This window comes from Muntiacus reevesi, chromosome 6 (genome assembly GCF_963930625.1).
Source record: "Muntiacus reevesi chromosome 6, mMunRee1.1, whole genome shotgun sequence".
In the NCBI taxonomy this organism is placed as follows: Eukaryota; Metazoa; Chordata; class Mammalia; order Artiodactyla; family Cervidae; genus Muntiacus; species Muntiacus reevesi.
In genome coordinates this window covers 99,368,466-99,395,581 of record NC_089254.1, presented here as the reverse complement: position 1 = coordinate 99,395,581, position 27,116 = coordinate 99,368,466, and the positions used below count along the sequence as shown (strand labels likewise).

The window sequence follows — 27,116 nt, the reverse complement described above, 5'->3', positions numbered from 1 at the left end:
AACTGTAGATATATCTATGTGGGACAGGAAAACAGTGATCCCCCCTGGACAAAGCACTGAAGGAAAAAGCAATGAATGGCCCATAAGACAGAAAACCCTCATTTTGTCTCCAGCACAGCTAGTCTATGATGAGATAACCCTTTATTTCTTAATCTGTCCCATGAAGACACTAATACACATCTTGCCTCTCTCACTGAGTTAGAGGCCCTATGATGTGAACTCACACTCTACAATGAAAATACAAAGCACGATTAGAGCTTCTAAGGGCCATTTCTTTTATCTTTGGAGAATCTTCCATTATATGTTTAACTGTGTTTCAGTTTGTATTTTAAAAGAAGAGCAATCTGGTATCAGGCTTCATCTATAATGCTTTCCAGCATTTTGAAGGCAATTTCCAGAAAGAAAGAAAAAAGAAAAAGACAAATTCAGCCTACCTGGGTGCCTCAGAAACCACAGTAGGGGCTACTATACTTTTGTTTTCTAGGAATTGATTTTAAAAGTTTTCTGCTTCCTGAGGTGTGTTACCAATATGTGGTAAATTTGACTCTGGTTTTATCAATTCACAGAATTGGTATATTTGAAAGAAAAAGATAAAGGAGACAAGACATTTAAATGTAAGCACAGTCAAGAATTTCCAGTTAAATCCTAATTATTTCAGAATGCATAATTTCTCACACATAAATGAGAAGCAGTAACTCACTCAGTTATTAAGTAACTCACTCAGTTATTAAGACCCTGATTCATTCCTGTGATAGTAACAATATTTTAGAATAATATCTGTAGTTTCCTTTTCTAGCCTAACATTTCAGTACCCTTTGTGAAAACAATTAAGCTTTAATAGATGCTAAAGACTCAACTGCAACTTAAATCACTTTTACCCTGACCAGCAAGGTCATGGTGGAGAGGCAGATGTCACTGCATAAAGAACAAGGAAAATAAAAGGAAAACAGACTGCAAGCTCACGGGTTCATCAACTGTAAACAAGCACATAACACAGGCTATACAACAAGAGTGACATTTTAGGATTGAAGCTTGGAATCGTAGATACTTGGAAACTTGCATGAATATAAAATGTGCATAACCTTTGGAGGACAACCTGGATACAGCTGGTACATTTTTAAGGCCAAATCTGAGCAAAGTATGAGGGATTCACTTGTTTACAGGATTATTTGACTCTGTTTACAGGATTATTTGGTGGAGGGGGGGAGGGCAGGGGGGGGATGGGGAGAAATATAGATGACAAAGGAACAGATACTTAACTGCTATCAAGCGAGAGTATCTTTTCCTTTTCAATTTCCAGGAATTGAACCTTTTTTAGAAAATTCTGATCAAGAACCTGGAATAGCTGTTGGGGCTTCTTCCCTCCAAAATTTTACCTTTGGTAAGATGCCAAACCAAAAAACATTTTATATGTGCAATGAACACCATTTTTACCTCACACTCAGCTTCACCATGCCAACATTTCCTCATATTAGCTTTATCTGTGTGTGTACAGTTTGTAGAATTGTTAAATCATTTGCAAATAAACTGAAGACTTCATGACATTTCACTCAAAAAATGTCAGCATGCATCTAAGAACAAGGACATATACAGACATAACCATAACACCATGGCACCATATATCATCCACATTAAAATATCTCTGGTATCTTTTATAGCTGACTCTAATTTTTCATTTTTTAATCCAAGATCTCATATCTTAATTATGACAATTCTTTAGTTATCTTTAACTGCTCAAGATTAAATCTTCTAGAAGAAGATTTCATGACACTGATATTTTTGAAGAAACCAAATCAGTGGTTGCTTCTAGAATGTCCTACAACTTGGACATTTTGATTGTTTGTTGATTAACAAACATTTGTTTGTTTGTTGATTAACAACAAACAACTTTGATTGTTTTCTCAAGATTAGAGTCAATCAGATTAAGATTAATGTTTTGGGCAAGACACTACATAGGACGCTGTGTCCTTCTCAATGTATCTTATCAGGAGGCAGACAGTTCATCTGTCCCATTACTGGTGATGCTGTCTGATCACTCGGATAAGGTGATGTATGCTAGATCTCTCTATGATAAAGGTGTTTTTTCCCTTTGTAATGATTAAGTACAGTAATTTGGCATAATTTGAGACTGTGTGGATATTTGTTTCTCAACGACCTTTCATTCAATGTACGCAGCATCCACTGATGATCCCTGCTTGAATTACTTTATTAATTCACTAGTGACAGCCAAATGGTAATTCTCTAACTCTGTCATAACTTACACAATTTGGTGATTCTTCTGTAATATGACTGTAGATTCAGGATTCATCATTTTTATTTAATGTATTATAATCCACTAGCATTACTCTTTTTGAAGTTCAAACTGCCCCCAAAATGGCTAGTAGGATACCATCAAATAGCTGATAAAAGAAGAGAAGTGAAAGGCAAAGGAGAATAGGAAAGATATACCCATTTGAATGCAGAGTTCCAAAGAACAGCCAAGGAGAGATAAGAAAGCCTTCCTCAGGGATCAATGCAAAGAAATAGAGGAAAACAATAAATAAGAAAGACTAGAGATCTCTTAAAGAAAATTAGAGATACCAAGGGAACATTTCATGCAAAGATGGGCACAAAAAAGGACAGAGAAAGGTATGGACCTAACAGAAGCAGAAGATATTAAGAGGTGGCAAGAATACACAGAAGAACTATACAAAAAAGATCTTAAAGACCCAGATAACCATGAGGATGTGATCTCTCACCTAGAGCCAGACATCCTGGAGTACGAAGTCAAGTGGGCCTTAGGAAGCATCACTATGAACAAAGCTAGTGGAGGTGATGGAATTCCAGCTGAGCCGTTGCAAATCCTAAAAGATGATGCTGTCAAAGTGCTGCACTCGGTATGCCAGCAAAGCCCCTGCTGTTTTCCAAATTTGGCCACAACAGTGGCCACAGGCCTGAAAAAGGTCAGTTTTCATTCCAATCCCAAAAAGGCAATGCCAAAGAATGTTCAAATTACCACACAACTGCACTCATCTCACACACTAGCAAAAAGTAAGTAAAGTTGGTCAGTCGTGTCCAACTCTTTGCGACCCCATGGACTGTAGCCTATCTGTCCATGGGATTTTCCAGACAAGAGTACTGGAGTGGGTTGCCATTTCCTTCTCCAGGGGATCTTCCCGACTCAGGGATCGAGCCCGGATCTCCAGCATTGCAGACAGACGCTTTTCCGTCTGAGCCACCAGGGAAGCCTAAAGCAAAGTAATGCTAAAAATTCTCCAAGCTAGGCTTCAACAGTACATGACCCAAGAACGTCAAGAGGTTCAAGCTGGATTTAGAAAAGGCAGAGGAACCAGAGATCAAAATGCCAACATCCACTGAATCACAGAAAAAGCAAAGAGAATTCCAGAAAAAGCAAAGAGAATTCCAGAAAAACATCTATTTCCGCTTCATTGACTACGCTAAAGCCTTTGACTGTGTGAATCACAACAAACTGTGGAAAATTCTTAAAGAGATGGGATCACCAGACCAGCTTACCTGAGAAACTTGCCTGCAGGTCAAGAAGCAACAATTAGAACCAAACATGGAACAATGGACTGGTTCTGAACTGAGGAAGGAGTATGTCAAGGCTGTATACTGTCACCCTGCTTATTTAACTTACATATATGCAGGGTACTTCATGAGAAATGCTGGACTGGATGAAGCACAAGCTGGAATCAAGATTGCTGGGAGAAATATCAATAACCTCAGATATGCAGATGACACTACCCTTATGGCAGAAAACAAAGAGGAACTAAAGAGCCTCTTGATGAAAGAGAGTGAAAAAGCTGGCTTAAATCTCAACACTCAAAAAACAAAAATCATGGCACCCAGTCCCATCACTTCATGGTAAATAGATGGGGAAACAAAGGAAAGAGTGACAGACTTTATTTTCCTGGGCTCAAAAATCACTGCAGATGGTGTCTGCAGCCATGAAATTAAACTACACTTGCTCCTTGGAAAAAAACTTTGATAAACCTCAACAGCATATTAAAAAGCAGACATTACTTTGCCGACAAAGGTCCATACAGTCAAAGCTGTAATTTTTCAAGTAGTTAAGTATGGATGCAAGATTTGGACCATAATGAAGGCTGAGCACCAAAGAATTGATGCTTTTGAACTGTGGTGTTGGAGAAGACTCTTGAGAGTCTTGAACTCTCAAGACCCTTGAGCTGAAAGATCAAACCAGTCAGTACTAAAGGAAATCAGTCCTAAATAGTCATTGGAAGGACTGATGCTAAAGCTCCAGTACTTTGGCCACCTGATACGGTGAGCCAACTCATTGGAAAAGACCCTGATGCTGAGAAAGATTGAAGGCAGGAGGAGAAGGGGACGACAGTGAACAAAATGGCTGGATGGCATCACCACCTCAATGGACATGAGTTTGAGCAAGCTCTGGGAGATAGTGAAGGACCCAGAAGCCTAGCGTGCTGCAGTCCATGGGGTCACAAAGAGTCGGACACAACTGAGTGAATGACAATGAAGGATACCATCAGGCTGGCTCCTATGTCATTTCAGTGTTGTCCCCATGAGTTTTTGAGTAGTTCTTTGCCTTGCTCTTGCCCTGCCACTGAAAGACATCTCTGCATAGAGTACTGGTAAGTTTTATTAGGGAAAGTACTTAGAGACCGAAATCTGGGTGCCAGGTATGCTCACTGCTGTTTGGTGTCACTGTCTTAAGCCCCTTCAGTGGGCAGAGTCAGCAAATGTATTTCTAGAATAATTTATGAGTTCACCTACAAATCACTAAGAAAATGTTAGGCCACCCAAAAGATATAGGAAGCAACAGAAAAGATTGTTCCCACCCTAAAGCTGAGAAAAAGCCTGATAATCTACAGAATCATAATTTTTCTTCAGCTCTTCAGAGAGCTGAGAATACGAGAAAATAAAATAACCTGAATTCCCAACAGAAAGCCCTCCAGAGGACAGAAGGGTCATGAGAAGGGTTCTGCCCAAGGCAGAACATGAGATTAGGAGATAGCCACTATATAAACACAAAAGATGAAACCAGGTGCTGTCCCGAGTGCTTTTATTAGCTCTTTCAGTACTCAAAACCACCAGGTAAGATAAAAAAAATTACTTGTGGGTCAAACATAATCAACAGAGGAACTAAAAATCATGATACAACTATATTGAGAGGTGATACAGAGGACTTCTGATACGTGAGAGGTCAAGAGATAAGGTCTAAAACTGATAAACCAACACATGGCGTCATGCACTTAAACTGAACTGTGTCTGCGTGCTCAGTCGCTCTACCATGTCTGACTCTTTGTGATCCTGTGGACCAGAGCCCACCAGGCTTCTCTGTCCACGAAATTTTTCAGGCAAGAATACTGGAGTGGGTTGCCATTTCCTTCTCCAGGGGATCTTGCCAACACAGGGATTGAACCTGTGTCTCCTGGATTGGCAGGCAGGTTCTTTACCACTGCACCACCTGGGACGCCTCCTACACTGAATTATACATGGAAAAATGGTTATGATGCAAATTTCAAGTTTTGTGGGAGTTTCTTAAACTACAATTTTAAAAAACAGCATCATAGGTATACTAATTAGTGATAACAACTAGAACAACCAGGTAAAATTATTTTCTCTGTGGGGTTCTACTTCAGATAGGAAAGGGTAAGAAGAGGAACTGGTTTCATTCTAACATTATTTGAACTACTACATTTTATTTTTTTAAATAGGTATTAGCTTGTAATTTTTTCAAATTCTGATGAAAAGACCTCCTTACCTTGATCTGTAAGACATCAAGTGGAACTGTCTCTCCTTTCACAATGGCAAGTGTAGCATCGGTAATATGTCTAAAAGATAACAAGAAGGAAAGATCATGTTGTGAAAAATAGACAACAGTCCCCCAAGACACACACACAAAACCATTCCTGCCCAGAGTACTAACAGTTGAATCAGGGAAAAGACATACTCCTTTGAAATACCCCCAAGAAAGTAGAGCGAAGGAGTGTAAAAGAATTGCTGATACAAATAGAGTGGAAGGCTCCGATACAGACTCAAAGAGAAGGCTTCAGCAAAGAGAAGTTTATCTGAATCTATTTATTTATATCATTTATTTACTTCAATCATTTATATACTTCACACTTACAGAGGGTCTACATTGTGTCCAACTCTTATCATTGGAAATTATGATAAATAAATAACATAACATCTTTCATTCATTGTAACAAAGTCAAGCACTTCAAAAACCATATACCTTTTTACTCTGATAACCTGAAGGATAACTAAAGGACAGGACTAGTTGGCTCAGGGGTAATGAATTCGCCTGCCAGTATAGGAGACATGAATTCGATCCCCTGATCCAGGAAGATTCCAGATGCTGCAGAGCAACTAAGCCCATGTGCCCCAACTCCCAAGCCCCTGCTCTAGAACCAGGGAGCCGCAACTGCTGAGCTCACGAGCCGCAAGTACCAAAGCCCATGTGCCCTAGAGCCCGCGCTGCACAACAAGAGAAATCACCGCAATGAGAAGTCCATGTAATGCAACTAGAGAGTAGGCCCTACTTGTTGCAATTAGAGAAAAGTCCACACAGCAACAGAGACACAGCACAGCCATAAATAAAAATAAATAAATAATGTTATTTTTAAAAAGAATAAAAAGCTACTAAGTATCTCTGGTATGGGGATTACATTCAAAAGAAGAAAAAAAAAATAAAGGACAGGATTTGTTGTAGTTATTTTAGAAAAATATAATAAATCCTCAAAATATACACGTTAATGCTTGAATGACATTCTGGGTTCCCTAGTAAGCAAGCTGAAACTTAAGAAACAACCTCATTTACTTTCTCAAATTTCTCTTTATCCCATTTTCCCCTCCAAGACAGATGTTATGTGGGAAGCAGGTAGAAGTCTAGAAAATGAGATTCAATTTAGGAGATAGCAAGATGCATGATCACCAGTTCAGATTAATTCGATATGAATATATTAATTTCAAAGTAAGCTATCAGAAAGAATCCTCAAGTTCCATGCTTGCTCTGAGTGGTACCTAGCACATTAAGAGGTTTAAGAAGTGCTTTTGAGAGGCTGATCTTTAAAAAATGTTCCATCTGAAAAATGCCTTTCCATATTAATTTTTTTCAAAATTGCTTGGCAGAAGATGGTTAACATGCAACCTTAAATTTGTCATCCTCTGGCAATAACTGAAAGTTCTAAATAAAGCAGCCCTATAGCATGGAATAGCTATTTTTTAGGATTATTTATCTGCAACATTCCGAATTCAAAATTCCTTTTTCTTCTGTAGTAATTATGGTACAACAAATCTTGACAGCAATGCAAAAAGCAAAGCCTTGTTCTTTTAAATAGCCTCAGGCACCTGCCATGTTAAGAGGGTCTACAAAATTCTGAACCCAGGGCAGACCGACTTAATTACCTAAGAGCCCTGGGGCATGCTTATAAATTAAGTTTTAAAAATCTTCAAATTATAAATAGAAGCAGCAACAACATTTGTTTAACTACAGGGAAAATCAGCTCTCAAGACACTGAGGGCTATCTAAGGCCTTGAGGGTGGGCGCCCAGCCTAGACCCTGGCTTTGGATAGGTGAAAGGTTCTCCCAGGAACGCCGTCTGCCTCTGCATTGCTGACATATTCGGTGATGCTGGCAAGCAGTTCGAATAATCTACACTGACAGGCAGAAAGACCAGCTATCACAAGTGATCAAGACCCGAACCAGACAGGATTTGTCTCCGACAAGCAGAAACGTTTAACTCACTGGTTGCCATATTTATTGTCCCTCAGAAATTCTAGACTGGGGAAAAATATACAGCAAAATGAAATGCCACGTTCGGCTGCAGGAAGACTGGTAAAGGGCTGGATACTCTCAATTAGATGAAGACTTGAGGCATGAGGGACGTTTTAATAAAGACCTGGTATTATTAGTATATGTCTACATGTGTGCCTAATCTGTGATATACGGACCAAGGCTTTTATCTAAAACAAAGAACTGAATTGTTGAAAGATATAAGATGACTCCTAAAATTAAACAGCAATAATAAATCCATAAAACCAGTCTATTCAAAATCCCCAAGCAGAACTGGACAGCCACATGCAAAAGAATGAAACTGCACCACTAGCTTACACTACACATAAAGATAAACTCAAAATGGACTAAAGACCTGAATGTAATAAGACTTGAAACCATAAAACTCCTAAAAGAAAACAAAGGGTAAGCTCCTCAACCTAAGACTTGGTGATGATTTCTGAACCTGATACCAAGAGCAACAAAAGCAAAAATAAAAAAGTGGGACTACACCATACTAAAAACCTTCTGGAGAGCAAAGGAAATAAGCAACAAAATGAAAAGGCAACCTGATGAATGGGAGAAAGTATTTGCAAGTCATGTATTTCTAAGTGGTTAACATCCAAAACATAAATATCTCATACAACTCAACAGAGGGAAAAAAAATTCACTTGAAAAATGAGCAGATGATTGGAGCAGACATTTTTCCAAAGACATACAGACGGCCACAGGTACATGAAAAGATGGCCCGGAATCATGAAACTTCAGGGAAAAGCAAATTGAAACACACAGAAATATCCCCTTAAACCTGTGAGAATGACTATTATCAAAAAGATAAGAGATAACAAGTGTTATAGAGGATGTGGAGAAAAGGGCACCCTTCTTCACAGTTGGTGGGAATGTTAAATTGGTACAGCCACTGTGGAAAACAGTATGGAGATTCCTCAAAGAATTAAAAACAAAACTACCATACAATTCAGCAATGCCACTTCTAGCTATTTATCTAAAGAAAACAAAAATACTAACTCACAAGATATATGCACCATATTTGTTGCAGCATTATTTACAATAGCTAAGATATGGAAACAAGCTAAGTGTCCACTGACAGGTGAATGGATAAAGAATCTGTGATACATGTATATGTTCGTGCACACACACATAGTATTCAACAATAAAAAAGAATGAAATTATGTCATTTGCAACAACACGGATGAACCTGGAGGGTGTTGTGCTAAGTGAAGTCAGACAGAGAAAGACAAATACTATATGATCTCACTTATATGTGGGTGGCATCTTAAAAAAAAAAAGTTCATAAATGACACAGGACAGATTGGTGTTTGTCAGAGGTGGGGTGTGGGAGGTGGGCAAAATAGGTGAAGGGAGTCAAAAGTTACAAAATAAGTAAGTCCTGGGGATGGAAGGTATAGCATGGCAACGAATGCTAATACTGTGCTGTATGTTTGAAAGTTTTAAAGACAGCATATCTTAAAAACTCTCATTGTAAGGGAAAAAATTCTGTAACTATTGTCTGGTGGCAGATGTCAACTATACTTACCCTGGTGGTATACACATATTGAATCATTGTGTTTTACATCTGAAACTAATATAAGGTTGTATGTCCATTACACTTTAAAAGAAAAATCCCAAAGCAGAAACAAAAAAATAATCCAAAAGAGAAAGTCACCTGCGTACTGTTATTGTCACTGATTTTGGAAGGTTATAAACAGAAATGCCTTGAGAATATTTCAATTCATTCATTCAATAAACACTATTTATTGACCTCTCCAATGTGTCACAACTCCTTAAACATCAGGCATTTAAAATGGATGGCCAACGAGGACCTACTGGACAGCTCAGAGCTCTGCGCAGTGTTACGTGACAGCCCGGACAGGGAGTAGTTTGGAGAAGGGATGCATGGATATGTATGGCTGAGTCCCTTCACTATTCACCTAAAATTATCACAACATTGCTAATCGGCTATATCCTAATACAAAATAAAGAGTTTAAAAAATAAATAAAGATCAGGCAACCTACAATGAGAGCCTGAAAATGATTTGTCCAAGATTCTATTTTTAATCAAAGTCAGGACTCAAATTCAAGATTCCCATCTTCTTGAAAGACTCAATTTTTGTTTACATAATGCTTTCAAAAGAAAAGTGCAATGGTAACAATTTGCCTGACTCCTGAAGACAATGGTAGACTCACAGCAATTTAATTTAGATGTCAGGGCTGCACTGCTTTCTGTCTACTTTCTCTGTACTGTTTTCTACTTTGGGCATTCCCTAAAGGGGGTAACTATATTTGGCTGTTTTAGCTACTTATATTATCAAGGTAATGGAGCCAAGGCTGCTGGCTCGGTCTCCACGGGGGATTTGCTATTTGTCATCATGCATACTTAACGCAAACAAATGAGCACTGCGAATCTGTCTTCACCAGAGAATCTTACAACACAAAAACACACAAATAGTATGCTTGGAACAGCAGAGCTATCTTAAGAGACAAAAGGACATCAGTATTCATAGCCATACCTCACCTGGCGACTTAATATTAGGTCACCAGGGTCCCACCACCCAACAGAGAAACTTCCCCATCAACCAAAAGCTTGAACTCTGATCTCTTCCTCCTTAATGATCTGAAGTTTCAGGCTAGCGAAACTCAGAAGGAAAACTGTATCACACATGCAGATCTGCCATTCCCAGACTCTCTCACCCACAAATGCTACCATCCCACATTGACGACCTACTGGACTTTGTTTCCACTTTCGGCAAAGAGTGTCTGACTCAAACTACTGGTCTGGCCCAGTGGGATGAATCCGATGGGGATCTTACTGAAGGTAGCCTGTGGGGAAGAAAATGAGAGGGAAGTTTTATTGTTATGGTCAGAAAATGAGATTGAACAAAGAGGCACAGACGTGTCCATAAAACAAAGTAAGTGACCCTGGCCCTGCCTCCCTGTCTTCCTTCCCACGCCCCTAGACCAGCCATCAAGGTAATCCTGAGGAAGCAGTTTCTAGAACAAGGCAGTTCATGAAAACAACAAAACTTCAAATTTAGAAGAAATACTTCAATACTCACTAATAGCAATGGGTTGAAAGAAATTTGGTTAAGAAAATGAGTGTCTTGGATATTACATAGCTGCATGACTGTGACAGACTGTATTATGTTGCCACACTATTTGACAAAGTTGCAGATAAAATTCAGTTAAAAATGTCTGACATTGGTATGGTGACTGAGGACAGGTGAAACTGCCTTGTAAACTATTACAAGTATAAACAAGACTATGAGAATACGCAAGGTGAAGTAGCAGAAGAATGGCAGAGCAGAGGACTCAATTAAATGCTACAAATCCTAATAGATACCGTAAGGTTCTAAAGACTATTTTGAGCTCAATCTATCATAACCAAGGGACTGCGAAGGATCTTCTTCCTTGTGGTTACTTTCTTTTCTCTGTTGTATTTCTTATTTAAAATACTTTATTGTAGAAAAGTGGATAAAATAATCTCAAAACACCCATGTAACTAAGACCCAGATTTGGCAAATATTACATTTTGCCCTATTTGCTTCAGTTTTAAGAGAGAAATTGATGCAGATGCAGGTCAAGTCCCTTCTTACTCTCTTCCTCTTTCCTTTCCCCAAAGGAAACCAACCATCCATTATCATAGACTTTGTACAGTTCCTTTCCACCCTTTGACTACAAAGTTGATGTGTCCATCAACAGTATCTTTGTTCTCTGAATTTTAAAACTTTGTAGAAATGCATTAACATGCTTTGGCAACCTAACTTTCTTATTGAATATTTTTAGATTTACCACATAGATGTTTGTAAGCCTAGTTCATTCATTTTAACTGTTGTGTGGCTTCCAACATATGAATATACCACGGTTTATTAATGAAGGAATCCTTTGAGAAAAAGATTTTATAGGGAAATTTTATAGTTTAAACAACTCTTGGTTAAAAAAAAAAAAAAAAAAAAAATCATTGGATATTCTAGGTTCCCAAAGCAGAAAAGTCCACCACGGGTTAATAGAAGTGTTCTATGACAGGCAGATTTTACTTTCTAAAATCCAAGGAAGCTTGTTCCCACCTTAAAACATAAAATAGGGAGGAAGGGAGGGAGGGAGTGAGGAAGGGAGGAATAAAGAAAGAGGAGGAAAGTAAAGTCAAAATGCAATTATTCTTAAAGCTCACCTCATCGGCTCTTCGAAGAACTCCAGTAATAACCTAAAAATGTTTTTAAAAATTATTATAAACACCTTGTAGTTCCTTTATCATAAAATAATTGGATTCAATTTTCATGGACCACAAACTTGTTCCTGTTTTCTTCCTAGAAACTATGTCAAAAGATGTATTGGTTCTTAAAACACAAACCATTCTCCAATAGGATCAGAGCTAAATTAGGTTTTATTCTTCACCTAGCATCAATAGGACTATAAAGACTAAGAGAAAATAATTGTAAAACCTCCACATTATATTAGCAAAATATGTTTTAAGTTCAATAAGATGGGTCACTCAGAAGCCTGCTCTCAATAAATGTTTCTTATCGATGAATACAAAGACAAGGGGAATTGTGTTCCCTCTATAAAAAGACATTTTTAATTTGAATTTTTGCATAATTTACTTTTCACTTTTAAACTATAACACACAAGTCTTGTAAAAACTGTAAAAAATACCTGAAGAAAGAATACTTCCTCATTAACCCACCAGACATCATTAGTGAGTTGTTTACATTGTTACATTTCTCTCCAATTCTTTGTTTTTTTAATTGGGGTATAGTTTTATGCATAGATCATACCAGATACACAATTTGGTATCTTTCTTAAAAACATTTTGTAAAGTCAAGGCTGACGCCAATCTTCTCCCCCATCTCCTGCCTCCCTGAATTTTGGATTAAATGGGGCTCTGATGTGGCCCACTTCATTCTTTGTTGGCATGCTATCTGTTTTCTTCACACTTCATTAAAAAGCCATAAAAACAATTACAAGATCATTAGCACAGCCTTTTAAAAAGCAGCTTACTAAGGCGCACATGGTTGCTAAATTAAACACAGGACAATGCCCTGCCTGCTGGCAGCTCTTGATCCATAAACACCGAGGAAACCACCAGGCAGAGGCAAAAGGCGAGAAATGAGGTTCAGATGCAACTTTTACACAGGATGGGGTGACTGAGTGGGAGGCCCCCCCCCCACTGGGCTCTTCAGGGGCTTCCAATACATAATGAAGGTTCTAGTTTATTGCCCTGGAAGAGAAGAGTATTCCCAGGGCAATATACTTACTGTCCCAGGCAAGCAATATGGAAAAGGGATTGCAGAACAAAGGCAGTACACACACTAGAACATGGAAACTTCTGCCTCTAAAGGTACCATTAGGAGATAACATTACCTAGGATGGAAATGATGTGAGAATGGACAGATGCATTCTTTTAAAAAAGGAATCATTATTTAAGCTTTACAAGAAACCTTCCCATAATTCAAACTATGATTCCATAATAAACAGGGCTACTGCAGAAGAGTCGTAAAAATGTAAAAAGCATTTCACACCCAGCACCATTTTGTACCCTGTTTTATTTCACTTTATCCACCTTCAATTTGATAGAACGGAAACCTTTCTATGTGCTGGGTTCAGAATTTATACAAAGCAATGAAATAAAAGTCCATAAGGAAAAATGTAATGCTATGCTTGCTTCACAAAGAAACAATGCTAGAAAGAATGGATTACTAAGAAATCATTTCCTTAAATGATAATCACTTTATGCCCCTGCTCTAAGATCTCACTTCTATTTTCCTCATTTTCAAAATGGCTTCGGAGAGAAAAGCAGCCATACCTCTTGCAAAGTCCCATCTCCTCCAGCGACAATGATCACATCTGTGTTTTCCATCAGTTCCAGGAGTTTCTTGGCTTGGCCCTCATAATCTGTCTGCAATACAAAGGAAGACTTTGGTAAATATATCATCCTAGAGCCACAAGCCCAGAGGTCTAAAAATGTAGAAGTTTCTTTACAGTTTTGCACTGAATCTTTTCTTAAATCCTATATAATTGATGCATATGAAAAACTAAATAGCTGCTAAAGCAACTAGATATGGTTTTTATAGTTTTATATGTTTAGAGCTGGATGGGACCTCAGAAACCATCTAGTCAGCTCCTTGCTTTTAAAATAAAACTCAAACTCAAACTGATGTGTCTCAGTTACAGTTAGCCAGTCAGGGGACTCATTTCCAGGCCAGTGCAAATTCTATTACTTCATTTACCCAATGACTTTCATCTGAAAGCAAGAGGTCAAATGTATATGCAAATAAGGAGAAACAAATGTAATGAAAAAAGCACAGATTTGAGACCCCAAGAGACCCAGATTAAACCCCAACTCTATTTTTTAGCTGAGTGGCTTTAAACCCTCAAGATCTTCATTTCCTTATCAATGAAATCATGTGTACTGGAAGAAAGGGTAAGAGATTTCCCGAATACTGTTGGAAAGCAGTATGAAAAGCAAACAGTGAGGTACCTGTTCTTAACTGGTACTGTGCTAGATAATGGCTTCCCCAGTGGCTCAGCTGGTAAAGAACCCGCCTGCCAATGCAACAGACGCAGATTCAATCTCTGGGTCAAGAAGATCTCCTGGAGAAGGAAATGGCAATCTGCTCCAGTATTCCTGCCTGGAAAGTACCATGGACAGAGGAGCCTGGTGGGCTACAGTCCATGGGGTTGCAAAGAGTTGGACACGACAGAGTGACTAAAACCAAATTTAACAGATGTAAAGGTAATGCCGTTAATAGTAAGGAAACACTATCTTCTATGGACACTTTACTAGACAAACTAATAGGCAAAAAATTAAGAGACTGAGGTTTCAGATGGGCTAAAGCATCTGGGCCACAGTCAACACAGAAAAAAAAAATGAAGTCCCTACACTAACATCATCTTATCTCATGATGAATGGTTCTACTTCTATCCTGAAAAATCAAATGACTGGCTTTGCAGTTACACATTTGCAAATACATCTTTTTTTCACACTTAACAGCTTATTAGAAAGGATCTAGATGAACAAATGAAGACGTACATGGGGCGACTGTGTGGGGAGGGGCGTCCCATGCCCTCTCTAGCACACCACTTCTCAGATCTTCACATGTTCACCAGCCCAGAAGCTCTCTGAGCCCCGTCCCTTCGGGTTTTTACGTTGGTTTCATTACATACCCATGATTGATTAAATCGTTGCCTCTGTGGTGATTGAGCTCGATCAATCCAAATATTTCATTAAAAAAAAAAAAAAAAAAAGAATGTACATTGATCCTAATTTAAAAGGAAGCTTTGTAAATATCCCAAAATAGGTGACCACTGGTAATCTGCAAGGGTTCTCCCAAGAACAAGGCGTCTCAGACTATTCTCATCTTTGACAGATTACTAGATAAACGATATGGGAATCCAAACAGACATTCTATCTGGTCCTCAGCAAGGCACCTGGCAAGTTGTTTGATCATATCCTTGGGAACAAGGTGGAGATAAGTGGGAACAATACACTAGAATACAATTGGGTGAACTGATTACCAAGTGAATGTCTATGCTCAAAATAACACGCACCCAGTAGGGGAACATCAAATTGTAGGTAGATTCCTGATGTCATTTCTTTAGGGCTCTCCGGTCAGACTTTTTCTGCATAACACTTGATCAACAGTGAGAGGAAAGGTCATTTACTGAATATATAAGTGATACAAACCTGACAATCTTGCCCTTCCTGACTTCTCCAACCTCATCCTCTCTGCCAGTCTCTCCTTGCTCATCCTCCTCTAACTACACTGGCCTTCTTACTCTACCTCAAACACCCACAAATACTCTGCAGAGCCTCTGAACGTGCAGTATGCTGGGCCTGGATCCTCTCCCTCGCCCACCCTGCATGACTCTCTGATTTCCTCCAGGTCTCTTTCAAAGGGCATCTTATAAGAACAGCCTTCCTTGGCTTCCTGAACTAAGCTAACACCCCCATTACTTTTTTTTATCCCTCTTGACTTTTCCTCTTGGCACTCACCACCACCTGACAAATCGTAAGTTTATTTATATATGTTCATCATGTGCATCCCTTCTTTTCACACTTTAGAATTTCTCTGAGGACAGACAGGGAAAATGTTTTGCTCAGACTCTACCCTCAATACCTAGAACAGAGTTTACTTTATAGGAGGTGCTGCTGTTGCTCAGTTGCTAAGTAGTGTCTGACTCTGCGACCCCATGGACTGTAGCCCACCGGGTTCTTCTGTCCACGGGATCTCCCAGGCAAGAATACTGGAGCGGGTTGCCATTCTCTTTTCCAGGGGATCTTCCCGACCCAGGCATCAAACCCACATCTGCTGAATTGGCACGTGGATTCTTTACCACTGAGGCACCTGGGGTACTCAAATATTTGCAAGAAAAAAGTGAAAAATAGGAAAGAGTACATGAATGAAAGAACCAAAATTTCAAAAGGCATTGACACATTTAACAGACCATAATTTAAAAGATTACATTAATAGGGATGATATATTTGAGGCTCTAACCTTAAGAGGAAAATTCTAAATGCACCAAACAGAAAGGACAAAGAGTGGCCTAAGGATGCAGAAAACTCAAATTTTATACCTTTCATAAAAATTAACTCAAAATGGATCACAGATCTAAATGCAAATAAAAATGTATAAAATTTCTAGAAAATAACGTATTAGAGGATCTAGGTGATCCTGGGTTTGGTGATGAGTCTTTAAATAAATCACCAAAAGCAAACCTAAAAGAAAAAATTGGTAAGTTGGACTTTCTTAAAATTAAAAAGATAAATAAAAATTATACCAGGCAAAAACTAACCAAAGTAAGCCAGTATGGTTACTAATAACACTAAATAAAATAGACCACAGTAAAAGACAACGTTAATGCTAAAGGGTCACTCTATGATGGGTTCAAAATGTAAGAAAAATGAAATAACTTGAAATGTGAATTCATCTACTGACACAGTCTTAAAATATAAAAGAGCAAAAGTGGATAAAACTACATTGAGAAATAGACAAATCTATCCGGGGGATATTTCTAACACCTCTTTCTGAATAATCTATAGTTAAGACAGAAGAAAACAGTAAGGATGTATAAATTTTGAGCTACACAATTAACAGACTTGACTTACTGGGCATATATTGAACATGGCACCCAGTAACTGATATCGCCTGTTCTTCTCAGGCATACATAAAACATTTATGAAAACAAACCACAAGCTAGGCCATAAAACAAATTTCAATAAACTTTAAAATACTGGAATTATATAGACTATATTCTTGGACTACAGCACAATTAAATCAGAAATCATTAACAAAAAGATGTGGGAAAATTTTATATTTGAAAATTTTAAAACATGCCTAAATAACTCATAGGTCAAACAAAAATCATGATGGAAATTAGAAAATATTTAGAAATGAATGATAATGAGAATATATGAAAACTTCTAGGATGCAGCTGAAGCAGCAAACACTAGGAAAGAAGGGTGAAAATCAATGAAATAAATATTCGAGTTAAAATGTCAGAACAGCAGAAGCAGAAAAAAACAAAAATCCAAAGAAAGCAGAATGAAGGAAACAGACTGAAATTTAATGAAACAAACATAAATAAAGGGACCAACAGGCCAAAAAATGGTTCTTGGCAAGGATTAACTGACACAGCTCTCATATGACTGGGAGGCTAAAAAAGAGATGGCATGGATAAACAATAAAATATACAGCATGACAATGATTTATTTCAGATGGTACAGAAATTTAAAAGAAGATTTTATGAACAACTTGATTCTATTAGTTTGAAAACTTAGATGAAATGCACAAATTCCTTTAAAAATTTTAACCTTACCAATATTAATTTAATAGAACATCTTGATGTACTTCTACAGGCACTAAAGAAATTTAATACATACATACAAAAAAATTTCCCTTCAAAGAAAGCTCCAAGTAGGCCCAGGTGGTTCTACTTTTGAGTTCAACCAAACATTCCAGGGATAAATAGTATTAGTCTTAAGTGACCATTCCCAGCTCTCTTATATGTAGTCTGCAGTATACATTACAGGTTCTAAAATAAACATCAGTGCTCTTCCCCTCTCTCCCATCGTGGAAGACCATGTCTCAGACACGGTGGAGTTCAGCACTGCATGGTCAATTGGACTAAACGACCTTTCAACCTCTAAGATTTAATGAAAGTGTGTAATATGAAAAATCAGTAAACCACAGACTTAAAAAACAGGTAACACAGTGATTTTTACCAAATACATACACCTGTGTACACACCATACATACAGCACTTAAAGTCAACAAGGTGGAGCCTTGCGGCATCTTCTGAAGTACACAATTCCCTCTCATTTATTTTTGACCCCCTTTCTTCATGTCGAAATCTCAAAAATTCTAAAGCTTTGCCACTTAAAATTCCTCACCAGAGATAACTCCTCACCAGAAAGAAAATGTTTACCTGTCTGCCAAGAAATTAATTACTCAAACTTGAAGTTGTTTTTTTTTTTAAAGAGCCAGAGGAATTCTTACAGCTATGACAACTTTTCATCTTCTAAGAGACAAGCATTCCAAGTCCTATCTTTCAGAGGAAAGGAACCCAGTTCATGGCTTCTTTTAATCCTATTCTGAAAATGAAAAGCTGAGAGTGGTTGGGAAAAACAATATAATTGTATTAATTATCAGAAGAAGAACACAACGTTGATTTCTCTGTTCTTACCTCCTTACGTGATAAACACTTTTCGCTAGGAAGTCAAGAGAACAGGATATGCTATAAGGAGGGGTGGCTTGGATAAAATCAACACTCTAGAGCAATTCTCACCTTAACGATAGTAACATCCATGCCAGATAAGTGTAAAATCGGGGCAGCATTTTTTTCAAATAGAGTTCTGGCTTTGCTGTAAACGAAGGAAAAAAAATACAAATATTTTAACAGGAGTGATCAGGAGGGAAAATAGAGCCCAACCATCTTCTCTAGAAGAGGACAAGGAACAGCCTACAGAACACAGGTTTCCTCTATTTCTTCAACACAGGAAGACTAATGATGAGTAATGAGTTTCTCTGGGTAGAAACACGGACTCTCTCGCTCTAGGGCCTCCAGGAGCGTGCCCCTATCCATATGGGATGCTTACAGTTCACATTCCTGCTCCTCCAGAGGAAAAGGGTACACTAGATATGGCTCCAGTCTAGCAACAATGTCTGATTCATTCAACAAGCACTACCGACCTTCTGCTGAGTGCCAGACACATCTAGGAGCTGGACAAACGACAGGACAAGGCAGACAAACATAGGTGTAATTCAGGTACAATGTAACAAGCCCTCGAGGGGCTTCTTTATAGTCCGCTGCTGGACTGAGAATGCATTTAACATTTTTCATGTGGCCAGAGAGAACAGATTGAACCAAACAGAATATTGCTTAATTCTGACTCAGTGAACACAACCTTTGAAGGAAAGAGATATCATTTTTAACAATTTCAAATACTCTCCATTTCTTGAGTTTTAAGCCTGTAGTGAAATCCCTGGAGAAAGAGCAAAATTCTTTTCCACAGAGGCAGAATTTCTGCTGGGAAAGGGAAAAGTTCTAAATTACCTAATCTTAATACGGGATAATTGGCAGTTTGTCTAAAACTCCAAGGGGCTTCCCTGGTGGCTCAGCTGGTAAAGAATCTGCCTGCAATGTGGGAGACCTGGGCTCGATCCCTGGGTTGGGAAGACCCCCGGGAGAAGGGAAAGGCTACCCACTCCAGTGCTCTGGCCTGGAGGATTCCCTGGACTGCACAGTTCATGGGGTCGCAAAGAGCCGGACACGACGGAGCGACTCTTTCACTTTTAAAAACTCACAGTCATGTGCTTTTCAGGGTAACCCTGGCACACGGTCCACACCTCTCGTGGGGACTTTCACATTCTGTGATGAATAGTGGTTCCCAAGACAGTCTTCACCACTAGACTGGAAGCCTTGCAAAAACACACACCAAACCTTATTAATCCTTGAGTCCTGTGGCCTTTAGCATTAAGACTGGTATATTTAGAAGGTTATTTAGTAAGCACCTGGTACATTAACACACTTATGAATGAATGAATAATCCATTCCAAATGTAGACAGGTGTATTGTGAGGAAAAGGAAGTGCGACAACTGTGGTATCTTATAACAGAAATAAAGCGCTCTTAGAGTTTGTGTGTTTTGAAAGTATACACAGCATTCTAGTAGTGACCCTTGTCCAATTCAGGTCAAGATTCAAAAACAGGAGCCTAGAAATCAAGGGATGCAAAAGCTGCAGAAAGTTCCCAACCACACAGTCTCAGGGTTGAATAAATGTTAAACCTATCAATCAGCTGACTTGTCTTTTACCCAAATATTTTCAACTATCGTATCACAAAACAGAAACAAAAACTAGCACTTTCAAAACAATCAACACCAAACATCTAATTTTTACATTCACACTTACCCAGTCCTCTATCAAAAAGATTATTTTTCTTATCAGTGAGGCATGCTTTGACTTTCTTAAGAATATTTTATACTAGAAAGAGATGCAAAAGTAGTGAATGAGGAACATGTATAAAGTTATGCACAGACCAAATTCAACATTCTTTAAAAAGAAGCAACCACCAAATGGAATACAGAACATAAAACGTTTCTGATTATGAATGAAAACAGAAATTGAGAAACTTGAGTAAATTTCACAAGAGCCAAAAGAACAGCTGGAACCAAGGGCCCACCTAGGCAGGTAATAAGCAAACCAAACAAACCTATCCTCCCTCTTCTACGGCTCTGAATGCTTATTAGAATGAATGCTGCTGCTGCTGCTGCTAAGTCGCTTCAGTTGAGTCCAACTCTGTGCGACCCCACAGACGGCAGCCCACCAGGCTGCCCCGTCCCTGGGATTTTTCAGGCAAGAACACTCGAGTGGGTTGCCATTTCCTTCTCCAATATTAGAATGAACGGGAAAGGCTAAATGGAAACCCCTCCTTCCCAGATCACCTTTTCTGGGGCTTACACCAACATAAAAGGCTGAGCTGGTGATACTGTAAACACCTCTCCTTGCAGGACTGCTTTCATTAACGGGCTGCTAAGAAAGGGTCAGGTGGAAGTGGATCAGATCTATCTCTGGGAGGCAGAACTCTGGAGAAGTCTCAAGTGGCTATATTGATCACTTATAACACACCTGGGGGCTCCTCTGAGTTAGCTTAAGAAATAAGATTTGCAAAAGGACAATGAGGTATCACCTCACACACAGTCAAATGGTATCATCAAAAAAATCTACAAACAATAAATTCTGGAGAGTGTGTGGAGAGAAGGGAACCCTCTTACACTGTTGGTGGGGATGTAAATTGGTTCAGCCACCATGGAGAACAGTATGGAGGTTCCTTAAAAAACTGAAAACAGAGGTACCATATGATACAGCAATCCCACACCTGGGCATAACATATATCTGGAAAAGATGAAAACTCTAATTTGAAAGGATACATACGTGCACCCCAATGTTCACAGAAGCACAATTTACAACAGCTAAAACATGGAAGCAACCTAAGTGTCCATCGATAGATGAATGGATAAAGATGTGGTGTGTATACACATGCATATGCATGCATACACACACACACATAGTGGAATATTACTCGATCATAAAAAGAATGAAATATTGTCATTTGCAACAACATGGATGGACCTAGAGATCATCACACTAAGTGGAATAACTCTGACAGAACAAGACAAATATTATATAATATTACTTACATGTGGAATCTAAAAAATAAATTTATTTTAAAAACAGAAATGAACTCACAAACATCAAAAACAAGCTTATGACTACCAAAGTGGGGAGGGATAAATTAGGAGTATGGGATTAACAGATACACACTATTATATATAAATTAGATAAACAAAGAAGATTTACCAGTTTATTGGGTTTTTTTTTTTTTTTGGCCAAGCAGCATGTGGGATCTCAGTTCCCTGACCAGGGACTGAAGCCAAGACTCCTACATTGGAAGTATGGCATCTAAATCACTGGATGGCCAGGGAAGTCCCAACAAAGATTTACTGTATAGCACAAGGAACTATATTCAATGTATTATAATAATCAATAATGGAAAAGAATCTGAGAAAAAAATGTATATATAACTGAATCATTCTGCTGTACAGCTGAACCTAACACAATACTATAAATCAACTGTAATTTTTAAAAAAGAAAAAATATCTGAACATTTGGGCCTTTATTCATGTATTTACGTGATGCTACAGGTACAGAAAATCTCTAAGATGAAAGTGAAGACTTTTTTTTCCTTCTAATGTTCCATATAAAAGATTGAAAAACAAGTGTTAAAAAAAAAAAACACAAGTGTTACCAGTAAGAAATGTATTATTTATTATATAATTAAGGGTGAGATAGCACCAGAGCCAAATAAAAACTTTCTATACTACAGCAATTTCCAGGTTCATGCACACACAAAAAATAATTACTCCTTAATGTATTATGTATTAATGCTAAACACAGTTATCTTATTTCCTAAAGCTCTAATGTAGTTTTAAACCAGTACTACATAATGAAATAGCTACATGATAAATTATAAATTATGTGTCAGGGCAGAGCCAAGATGACAAAAATAGTACAATTAAGTAGCAAAAGCTATTTCAGAGTGACTGCTTCCTAGAAGCATGCAGGGATTCACCTTGTCAAAGTGGACCATGACTTTAGAAAAATTTTCCTTACCCTCATCTGCAGATAAAGGTATCATTACTTTTCAACACTAACTTCATCTTTAAAATCACAAATACATTTCCATGTAAAAGTGTAAACAGAACCTAAAACTGCTTTTTAAAAAGTGTTTTTATTGTTTAAAAATGCAAGTATCTCTTAGATGTAAAAATTCAAAATGACTGATTATAGCTTAAACAATTGCCATATAGATCATCAAAATTGGCAACTTACTAACTTACTAGGTCTGGAAAGGAATAGGACCTGGAACAGTTACATTAATGCGGACAGAAGGAGAGGTCCAAGGGTGGACAGCCAAGTAAAGAACCTTTTGAATTCAGCCTACAGGTCAGTAGGGGCTTCCCTGGTGGCTCAGTGGTTAAAAAACCTGTCTGCCAATGTAAAAGACGCAGGAGGCTTGAGTTCGATCCCTGGGTCGGGAAGATCCCTGTAGGAGGAAATGGCAACCCACTCCAGTATCCACGCCTGAAAAATCCCATGGACAGAGGATCCTAGTGGGTTACAGTCCGTGGGGTTGCAAAGAGTTGGACATGACACAGTGACTAACACTACAGGTCTGAAACAACAAGAACAGCAGCTTGTATTTCTTTAATCGAATGCTAATTATGAAATGGAAGGAATGCAAAACACTTTAGAGGCGTTATCTCATTTCATCCTGAAGGATTACACGGTAATTTTTATAAGGTATGTGCCATTATTTTCCCATTTTACAGATGAGTATAAATTGAGGAGTAAAGAAACTAAAAAGCAACACCCACAGCATCACAGAGCAGAAGAGAGGATATAGACATGGTCCTCCAGACTCTCAAACTCACATCCAGGTCCCTGCTGGCTTCTCCCAAAAGCCACCAGCGACTATTTAGCGGTCTTGGGTATTTCGATTGTGTTCTGTTGGTATTTTTGTTTAGTGCTGGTTTTAAACAAGAATGAGGGAAGCCCCTGGTGGTCCAGTGGGTAAGAATCTACCTTGCAATGCCGGGGAAAGTGAAAGTGAAAGCCGCTCAGTTGTGTCCGACTCTGTGACCCCATGGACGATACAGCCCATGGAATTCTCCAGCCCAGAATATTGGAGTAATGCTGGGGGGTGCAGGTTCAATCCCTGGTTGGGGAACTAAGATCCCACGAGCCAAAACTAAGACCCTATGCAGCCAAGTAAATAAATATATATAAATAAATATTGAATAAGAACGATCACAAGGGCTTATGATAAGCATGTTTAGGGGGACAGGAAGTGGCTCCAACAAAAGTGGGCAGATCTGATTTAATCAGGTAGCGCAATGCAGCCAATTTAGGCAATCTGGAGGTAAGTATCTTAAATTGCTGAATTCAAAAGAAATAAGGCATGGCTAGTCCTCATATCTGTGAAGTCACACTCACTACCTCCCTAGAAAAGACAAGAGAAACTTATTTCAGAACTCCTGCTTTTCTTTCCAGACAACGTCAAACTTCCCACTTAAGAGCCACTCCCAACTATGCTTTTTGTTGTTGTTCTCATTATCTTAATTCCAATTGATTTTGACCTTATAGAATCCAATCTAATACAGATTTTTTAATTTTCTGATCCTCAAACAGGACAAAAAGAATTATTCTGGTCCTCAGAAAGAATAAAAAGTATCACTCGCCCCCTCCCCGACCAATTCTTTCTATTTAAAAAAAGATAATTTTAGGACTTCCCTGGTGGTAGAGTGGACGGGAATCTGCCCGCCGACGCAGGGGACATGGGTTCGATCCCTGGTCCAGGAAGATTCCACACGCTGCTGAGCAGCTAAGCCCATGAACCACAGCTAAGGAGCCTGAGTGTCACAACTACTGAAGCCCATACCCCCTTGAGTCTGTGCTCTGCAACACGAGAGGCCACTACAGTGACAAGCCCAAGGGATGCAACAATGCATAGCCCCTGCTCACTGCAACCAGAGAAAGCCTCCATGCACAGCAGCAAAGACCCAGCACAGCCATAAATAAATAAAAAATTTTTAAATGGAATCATAATTTTAAACTTTAAATGATTTCTTCTAAAAACTATCAAAAGTCCTTTTCAACTGAATGACAGTTGTTCCCAACTAATAATATAAAAGAAAAAGTTTTTTATTTTGCTTACAGGACTTTTAAAAAAATTAAGACTGTAGCCTGCCAGGCTCCGCTGTCCATGGCATTTTCCAGGCAAGAGTACTGGAGGGGGATGCCATTTCCTCTTCTAGAGGATCTTCCCAATCCGGGGATTGAACCCAGGTCTCCCACATTGCAGGCTTTACCCTCTGAGCCATCAGGGAAGCCCAAGTTTATAGTAAAAAACAGTGGACAATACAGAGTTCTCACATAACTCCCTCCCTGATCCCCTACACACACACACCACACACACTCTCTCCCTCCCTTTCAATATCCTGCACCAATACCGTACATTTGTTATAATAAATGAACACATGACTACCAACCAAGGTCCCAACTAGTCTTCACATGTTAATTCTCACAATTGCCTCACATGAGCCCTCCAGGACTGTCAGAACAGTGACACAGCAAGGGACCTAAGTCAGCACTCCTATCCCTAACCACATTCCCCCACCACCACACGTCATTTCCTTAGTCAGGAAGACCGAGTGTCCTCCCAACTGACCTCCAAGACCTAACTCTACATTCACTGCTTTGGAGAAGGTTTCTGACCTCACAAGGCCACAGTAGTCTTGGCCATCTCCGAACATCTCACATCACAGCAGCAGAAGCTGTTCCCAAGGGGGCTAGGACCAAGCAGATAAGACTGATTTGAATGTGCTAATTCTGCAATAATTATTAAAATTCAATTAGACAATTTGGCTAAGCATCAGTTAGCTTTACAGTTATATCCCCTTAAACCGTGATTTCTACAATACAATTGAATCTTATGGCTATGAGAGCAATGAACCTAGTGCTTCCAGTTCCACAAATTCAACCAGCTGCCTGAAGCTGTGACTCTTTGCCCCTAGAAAAACTGAATTTGTAACAAATCACAGACTGAACTACCCTTTGCAAGCTGCAGGGTTGAGAAACACAGTTGCCTTCTTCACTTGCGCATTGGGAGGAATAAGTTGATTGCCAAACACCTAAAAAGGAACAAAGAAAAGTTTTCAGTAAGTGTCCTTTTATTGAGTTAGTGAACACATATATTCTTTCATTCCAAAAGAATTTACTTCTGGCCTGTACCCTGAGGAAGTCAATGTTCTTCCAAGATTTCATATTGACAACCCCACCATAAAGCTGCATGAATCTAAAAAGAATGACACCAACGAATTTACTTATAAAACAGAAGCAGATTCACAGACTCAGAGAAGGAACTTAAGGTTGCCAAGGGGGAGGAATGGGGGGAAAGGATAGTTAGGGAATTTGGGATTGACATGTACTCATTGTTATAATTAAAATGGATAACCAACAAAGACCTACTGTAACAGCACAGGGAACTCTGCTCAATGTTATGTGTCAGCCTGAATGGAGAAGGGTTTGGGGGAGAATCAGTTCAGTCACTCAGTTGTGGCTGACTCTGCAACCCCGTGGACCACAGCACACCAGGCTTCCCTGTCTATCACCAACGGCCAGAGCTTGCTCAAACTCAATTCCATCAAGTCGGTGAAGCCATCCTCTGTCAGATGAGGAGAAGGGGTTCTCTTGCCTTCAGTCTTTCCCAGCATCAGGGTCTTCTCCAATGAGTCAGCACTTCATATCAGGTGGCCAAAGTATCGGAGTTTCAGCTTCAGCATCAGTCCTTCCAATGCATATTCAGGACTGATTTCCTTTAGGATTCACTGGTTGGATCTCCCTGCAATCCAAGGGACTTCTCCAACACCACAGTTCAAAAGCATTGATGTGTAAATCCACGGCTGATTCATGTCAATGTATGACAAAAACCACTACAATATTGTAAAGTAATTAGCCTCCAACTAATAAAAATAAATGAAAAAAAAAAATTGATTCTTCGGTGCTCAGCTTTCTTTATAGTCCAACTCTCACATCCATACATGACTACTGGAAAAACCATAGCCTTGACTAGATGGACCTTTGTTGGTAAAGTAATGTCTCTGCTTTTTAATGTGCTGTCTATGTTGGTCATAACTTTACAACCAAGGAGTAAGTGTCTTTTAATTTTATGGCTGCACTCACCATCTGCAGTGATTTTGGAACCCCCCAAAAATAAATTCTCTCACTGTTCTCATTGTTTCCCCATCTATTTGCCAAGAAGTGATGAAACCAGATGCCATGATCTTAGTTTTCTGAACGTTGAGTTTTAAGCTAACTTTTTCACTCTCCTCTTCCATTTTCATCAAGAGGCCCTTTAGTTCTTCTTCACTTTCTGCCATAAGGGTGGTGTCATCTGCGTATCTGAGGTTGTTATTTCTCCCGGCAATCTTGATTCCAGCCTGTGCTTTATCCAGTCCGGCATTTCCCATGATGTACTCTGCATATAATTTAAATAAGCAGGGTGACAACTTACAGCCTTGACATACTCCTTTTCCTATTTGGAACCAGTCTGTTGTTCTATGTCCAGTTCTAACTGTTGCTTCTTGACCTGCATAAAGATGTCTCAGGAGGCAAGTCATGTGGTCTGGTATTCCCACCTCTTTAAGAATTTTCCATTTTGGGGGAGAATAGATACATGTATATATATGGCTGGGTCCCTCTGCTATTCACCTGAAACTATTG

General features: G+C 39.0%; 1 protein-coding gene across 2 annotated transcripts in view; it reads right to left on the bottom strand.

Moving 5' to 3' along the window:
- The window catches only part of AGK (acylglycerol kinase), an 87,982-nt gene that overhangs the window by 24,919 nt on the left and 35,947 nt on the right, over window positions 1-27,116 (bottom strand). For both annotated transcript variants that reach the window (XM_065938702.1, XM_065938703.1), the window contains exons 4-9: window positions 25,446-25,525; window positions 18,560-18,635; window positions 13,578-13,670; window positions 11,946-11,978; window positions 10,503-10,597; window positions 5,747-5,816 (exon numbers count right to left, since the gene is read on the bottom strand). In XM_065938702.1, coding sequence (XP_065794774.1) covers window positions 5,747-5,816; window positions 10,503-10,597; window positions 11,946-11,978; window positions 13,578-13,670; window positions 18,560-18,635; window positions 25,446-25,525 — 447 coding nt within the window. The remainder of the gene's footprint in view (window positions 1-5,746; window positions 5,817-10,502; window positions 10,598-11,945; window positions 11,979-13,577; window positions 13,671-18,559; window positions 18,636-25,445; window positions 25,526-27,116) is intronic.